The sequence below is a fragment of the Camarhynchus parvulus genome, chromosome 9 (assembly GCF_901933205.1).
Source record: "Camarhynchus parvulus chromosome 9, STF_HiC, whole genome shotgun sequence".
Lineage (NCBI taxonomy): Eukaryota > Metazoa > Chordata > Aves > Passeriformes > Thraupidae > Camarhynchus > Camarhynchus parvulus.
The window spans coordinates 12,940,252-12,946,865 of record NC_044579.1 but is presented as its reverse complement, the minus strand read 5'-3'; the positions used below and the strand labels follow the sequence as shown (position 1 = coordinate 12,946,865).

The following is a 6,614-nucleotide window of genomic DNA, read 5'->3' as shown; positions in this document are numbered from 1 at the left end:
AAAGGGAGTGTTATTTCTTTTTCTGCTCACTCATCTGAAGGTAAGTAAATTTTCTCTGGCGATCAAAAGCCTGGTCAGCAACAAAGACACCGCCTGCTTTTTCCACCGTCCTGGTGTGGCAAGTTGAGGAATTTCAATAACTGTGACAAGGGTGACTGATTTGTGAACTAGAAAAGGTTTGAATGTCAGAAAATTTACATTGCTCCTATCGAGGACTTAAAATAAATTTCCTTCCCCCCCCCGCCAAAAAAAAAAAAAGAAAAGAAAGAGAGAGAGAGAAAAGTAATCGTGAGTTACATGCAGTAGGAGGAGAAATAATGTAGGTTTGGAAAATTTACAGTTTTACCTGAATGAGAGAGACTCCGTAAAAGAGAGAGCAAGCGACAGCAAGAGAAAATGTGAGCGAGAGAGAAAAGAGAAAGAAAATAACAAAAAAAGGAGGCTAAACAACAACAACAAAATTAGAAAGTTAAGAGTGCTCACCCACCTGCGTTTTGATGGGTGCAGAAAACAAGATTTATTTCAGAAACCTGATGGAGGGATAGAGTCAGCTATACAGAGAAATCACGCCTGGTGTTTAAAAATTAGATCAAGAGCACCCAGCACCTACTCTCGGAGAGCTTCAGTTTTAAAAAAGAAGAAAGCCCCTTCAAAAGACGCGAATCCCTATAGGACTTCTCTTTCCAAAGCCTAAAAAGTTGCTCAGCGATCTTAAAAATTCAGGATCACCACGAAATAATCATAACCTTCATTATCAGAGTGCTGGAGACAGAGGGACAGAGAGAGGGAGAGCGGGGGACAAAATAACCCTAATAATAGATTTTTTTTTTTTTTCCTTAGCGTACACATACACACAAAAAGATGCGCTGGAAATATTTTCGTGGGGGCAAAAAAAAAAAAAAAAAAAAAGCAAAAAAAAAAAAAAAAAAGAGCTTTATATATATATTAAAAAAAAAAAAAAAAAAAAGTTGGGGCTGCCGCAGCCCCGTTTGTCAGAGCGGTGTCAGGGCGCCACAATACCTGCGATGGATGAGGCGGCGCGGCCAATCAGCGGCCGCAGCCGGCGGGGCCGGGGGCAGCGACGCGGGGAAGGGGGAGCCGGCGCCGGCCAATGCGCGCCCACGTCCGCCCGCACGGCGCTCCGCCCCCGGCTCCCATTCATCAAGGGGGGGGACGGTGTCGTCTTTTCAATTCATTTATCTGCAGGAATGATTGCCGCTATCAGTCTCGCGTTCACCGCCCGGCTGAGGAGGTGAAAGTTTCTCCCCAGGAAGATAAACCGCAAAAGACAATATTGTGCATGATTTGCGCCTTTTTTTTGCGGAGCGAAAAAAAAAAAGGCCCCCCGAGAAAAAAAATCGGGTGAGTGTGGGGAAGCTCGAAGAGGAGAGAGAAACAATCTCTCGGCCACTTTGCAACATTCCTATAGCCAAAAAAATCACTGAAGGAAGTTTCTTTTTTGTTTTGGTTTTTTAAAATTTTTTTTTTTTTTTTGCTGCCTGTGTTGAACTCTCGCCGTTATTGTTATTTGCAGCCAGTTTATTTTTGAGCTCACCCAACCCCCCCCTCCCCACTTAAACCTCCCTGAAAAGTCAAAGCAGAGAGACAGTGAATATTTTTGGGGCACGTTTTTATTATTATTATTATTTGCAACTGCGAAGATCTCTTCCCCCCTTCCGCACCAGCCTTTTTTTTTTCTTTCTCTTTTTTTTTTTCCTTCCCCCTGCGCTGATGCCGAAGGGGGTGTTTTTGATGTGGTTGCTTTGGTGGTGATCGTCGCTGACTTTCCAAAGAGGGTGTTTTCGCCGCCGCTGCTGCTGCTGCTGCTTCTCTCCGCGTTGTGTGTGTGCGCGCGTGCTTTTTTTTTGGTTGCTGCATCGACGCTGGGAAGATGCTTCTGGATGCTGGACCGCAGTATCCCGCCATAGGAGTCACTACCTTCGGATCCTCTCGCCACCACTCCACGGCCGATGTCACGGACAGAGAAGTGGGGCTGGGGATCAACCCCTTCGCCGACGGCATGGGCGCCTTCAAAATCAACCCCAGCACCCACGAGCTGGCCTCGGCCGGCCAGACCGCCTTCACCTCGCAGGCGCCCGGCTACGCGGCGGCGGCCCTGGGGCACCACCACCACCCGACCCATGTCAGCTCCTATTCCAGCGCCGCCTTCAACTCCACCCGGGACTTTCTGTTCCGCAACCGCGGCTTCGGGGAGGCGGCGGCCGCCAGCGCCCAGCACAGCCTCTTCGCCTCCGCTGCCGGCAGCTTCGCCGGACCCCACGGACACACAGATGCCGCGGGACATATACTTTTCCCGGGGCTGCACGAACAAGCCACCAGCCACGCTTCGCCTAACGTGGTGAACGGGCAGATGCGCCTGGGCTTCTCCGGAGACATGTACGGCCGACCCGACCAGTACGGCCAGGTCACCAGCCCCCGCTCCGAGCACTACGCCTCGACCCAGCTGCACGGCTACGGCCACATGAACATGAACATGGCAGCCCACCACGGGGCAGGGGCCTTCTTTCGTTACATGAGGCAGCCCATCAAACAGGAACTCATCTGTAAGTGGATTGAGCCCGAGCAATTGTCAAACCCCAAAAAGTCCTGCAACAAAACTTTCAGCACAATGCACGAGCTGGTGACTCATGTCACGGTGGAGCACGTTGGAGGACCCGAGCAGTCCAATCACATATGTTTCTGGGAAGAGTGTCCGAGAGAAGGGAAACCTTTCAAGGCCAAATATAAACTTGTAAATCACATCAGAGTCCACACAGGTGAAAAACCTTTCCCCTGCCCTTTCCCAGGCTGTGGCAAAGTGTTTGCCAGATCAGAGAATCTCAAAATACACAAAAGAACTCATACAGGTACGGTAACCTTCTCTGTCGCTTTTCTCTGTGCGAGTGGAAGCGCCGAGCGCCGGGGCCGGAGCGGGACGCGGGGCCGTGCCGGAGGGGTTGGGGGCCGGCTCGGCCGAGGCTCGCACGGGGAGGAGGGGGTTTGGTCCAGGGACCGCTGCTTTTTTTCCGGGAGAGGCCGGCTCGGAGCTCCGCTGCAAAACGGGCTCGGTCACAGCCACGCCAGCAGCAGCAACAAAAAGAAAATGATCCCTGCCGAGGCAGAAGGGGAGGACGGCAGGGTTTGCTGCTGGGATTGTTAGGGCGGAGGGGGTGGGGTGGGGGATCGCAGCAACCTGTCCTGTTTAAATTTATAGGTTTTAATTAATTGTTGTTCGGCAGTTTTGGCTGTGGCACGATGAGAAATAGTGCTAAATGTTGTAGGCAGCTCATTCGTCTCCTCTCTGCAATTCAGGGCTTGGTAAATATTTAATTCCGTTGAGCGATATTAAACAAACCGAGCCCGGCGCGTTACTGTGTTATTGTTGTGCGGAGGGGAGGCGCCGGTATTCCTGAGAACTTTTTCCTTCGTGGGAGGTGGGAATGCAGCAGCCTCTGGCCGAGAGAGCGATCTCCCCTTGCTCCCACCCCCGAACGCTGAAAGCCAGAGCCGCTTTCCCTAGCGCTTTTGCCGAGGGTTTGTGGAGCTGCCCTCTCGCTGATTTCCCGGACAGGATAATTTTCAATATTGCAAGAAAATATGGGGGAGGGGGCTGGGGGGGTGAGAGAGTAAAATATTACGAGAACGAGCTATAAAATCGGAAACCAGACGCTGAGGATCGTGTTTAATATCCCACCACGCCTGCTCTCTCGCTCGGAGCGTTGTGAAGAGGGAGAGGTGCCCGGAACTGGGGTTGAAAGGAAACTCGCCCCTCCAAAGGAAAGGGGCGAAAAAAAAAAGTTATTTAGCTCCCCTGCTCTCCGAAACGGGCCCTCTGCGGAGTCTGAGGTCCGGAAAGGATAGAGACTAGAAGCAAGGTTTTGGGATTCGAGCCGCGCTGAAGTTAGAAAGTTGCAAGTGTTTGAAATGGAGCCCTGGGCTCCGTCCGGCGGTGCGGTGACAATGAGCGATCCAGCCGGCCCTGCTTAATCAGATCCCTTTCCCCCCCCTCCCCTTCCCTCTGCAATAGGTGAAAAACCATTTAAGTGTGAGTTCGAGGGCTGTGACAGGCGCTTTGCAAACAGCAGCGACCGCAAAAAGCACATGCATGTGCACACTTCCGACAAGCCCTATCTCTGCAAAATGTGCGACAAGTCCTACACGCACCCCAGCTCCCTCCGAAAGCACATGAAGGTAAATGGAGGGCGCCTGGCCTGCCCGGGCGGAGGGCGGCGGGGCCGGCGCGGCCGTGCCTGCGGGCGGAGCGCGGCCCGGGGCCGGCCGGCAGCGGGGCCCCGGCTCCGGGCCCGCCGGGCCGCGCTCAGCCCCGGGCCCGGCCCCCCGCCGCGGGGCCTTCGGTCGGTGCGGCTGGGCCGGGAGGGGCAGGGAGGCGGCCGGGGGGCCTCGCCCGGCGGGCAGGGGCCGGGGCTGGAGCCGGGGAGCCCCGCAGGAGAGCCCGAGCCCGGGGCCCGCTGCTGGGTCCCCGGGGCTGGCGCATCCCCAGGCCGAGGCCTCCGTCCGCCGCCGCTTCTATCTCTGCCCGGGTTTTCTCTTGCAGGTCCATGAATCATCCTCGCAGGGGTCCCAGCCTTCTCCCGCCGCCAGCTCAGGCTACGAGTCCTCCACCCCTCCAACCATCGTGTCTCCATCCACAGAAAACCAGACTGCCAGCTCCTTATCCCCTTCCTCCTCCGCAGTCCATCACACGTCCAGCCACAGCACGCTTACATCAAATTTTAACGAATGGTACGTCTAAAACGCTAAAACAAAACAACAACAACAACAAAACACAAACCGAAACAAAAAAAAGCCCCAAGCGAGCAAACAAATATCCTATTTAAAGACTCCAAAATAATGGACACTCTGAAATCAAAATTGAAATGAGCAAACAAAAATAAAATGCTGCCAGTAGACCCAGGACTGAGTAAAATGAAGACTTAATTTTTAAAAATATTTTTCTTTTTTTTTGTCCTCCATTATTTCTCTCTCTCTCTCTCTTTTTTTTTTTAATTTTTCCTTTTTTTTTTCTTTTATTTTTTTTTCCTGACTCTTCTGCTCTGTTCCAAGGCTTGGTAGGCGAAGGGGTTAGTAGAATGCATAAGAAGACAAGGTTACCAGGGCAAATGCCAACTGTGTAGGGCTTCACTGGAAACCACTGATTAGAGATCGCCAACTGCATGTCTGCTCGGGCAGCGGCCTTCCCCCCATCCCCTCTTGTAAATACAGAATTATTAGCATCAAAAACAAAACGACAAAAAAAGTGTACTGTTTGATTTTGTAAATAGTTATATCGCAAGTTGAATAAGGGGATCTGTGGATTTGTGGTCTTTGCATATATGTGGGGGGAGGGGCGGGCGGGCGGGCGGAGCGGCGGCGGGGGGGCGGAGGTGGTGGGGGGCAGAGGGAAGAGGTAGAAATTCAACTATTTGTACTGAATGGCAAGAATGTTCTAGTAAATGTGTATCAAAATGTGAATTACTTTGTATTATTACAGTCTAAACGTCGATCTAACAGAATATTATTGGTATTAATGTGCTTTTTTGTATAAAGTGCAACATTTCGTCCCAAAGTCCAGTCTAAGTAGTGCAGTAAAATGTTGTTACACGTCCTGTCAAGAAATTCGTATAGTGAAAGCCTGGATCTGCGTGTCAAACTGTTACATTTGTTTATGTAAAGTGATATTAAAAAAAAAAAGATATAAACTATATCTGTCCGTTGCTTTTGGCAAATACAAGAACATAATGTATATAAATCCTAATTTCCATATTTATCCGCATGTAAAGGTCCGGTTATACCTGTTACAAGATATTCAATATTTATGGCTAGAAGAATTGGTATGTAAAATTTAGTTTACAGAACTGTTTGGTAACATTTCGTACCTTATTAAAGATTCTTAAATCCCAAGAATTGTGGTAGGAATTCTTATTCACTAAGTCAACCTGCTGCAACTCCTTCTAGCTTTAGGATATTAGAATAAAACTGTCCCAGTTTTTCACTGCTTTCCATTATGTCATCACTAAAGCAGCGAAGGTGATATAAATGTGATAAATGAAAGGATCCCTGCTGGCATTACTATAGTGTGTAATTAGTATTTATATCAAAATTTATGAAACAAATTTTCGGCCGCAGTATAATTTAAATGACCTTTGCAGACATAGAATAACAACCATAAAAATAACAGAAATAGATTGCATATGCTACATAAATATTAATGTGGGGAATTGTTACACGAGAAGTGCTGCATTCCAGTCCAACACTGTCCATGAATCTGCATAGACTGGGTCCCTAAATTAAATTAATTCGGATAACATATATTAGGAGGTTTAAAACAGAGGAGATTTCGGTTGCTATTTTAATTTAAGGCATTTATGACCATAACTAATTCTTAGGCAGTGGATTCATGAGTTTCCTTGGGCCTTTTACTCCAGGAAGTACAGCACTGTTTCACGAAGGCCGTTGTTGTTGTTGTTGTGTGTATTTCTATTTGATTTTTTCTTCTTTTTTTTTTCTTTGCTGATATTCCTTAAAACGTGATGTTAATTTAAATCAATTACTTCTTATGCTATGTTATTATTATTACTATAATTTTGCTAGTGTTAATAGCTTTCTAAAAAAAA

At 48.9% G+C, this 6,614-nt stretch overlaps 1 protein-coding gene across 1 annotated transcript; it reads left to right on the top strand.

Annotated features, from left to right (window-relative positions):
- The first annotated feature begins 1,208 nt into the window (after window positions 1-1,208).
- LOC115906794 (zinc finger protein ZIC 1) lies at window positions 1,209-5,904 on the top strand. Its single transcript, XM_030954276.1, has 3 exons — window positions 1,209-2,867; window positions 4,028-4,191; window positions 4,556-5,904. The coding sequence occupies exons 1-3, from the start codon at window positions 1,892-1,894 to the stop codon at window positions 4,751-4,753; spliced, it is 1,338 nt and encodes a 445-aa protein (XP_030810136.1). The 5' UTR covers window positions 1,209-1,891; the 3' UTR covers window positions 4,754-5,904.
- The last annotated feature ends 710 nt before the right edge of the window (window positions 5,905-6,614 follow it).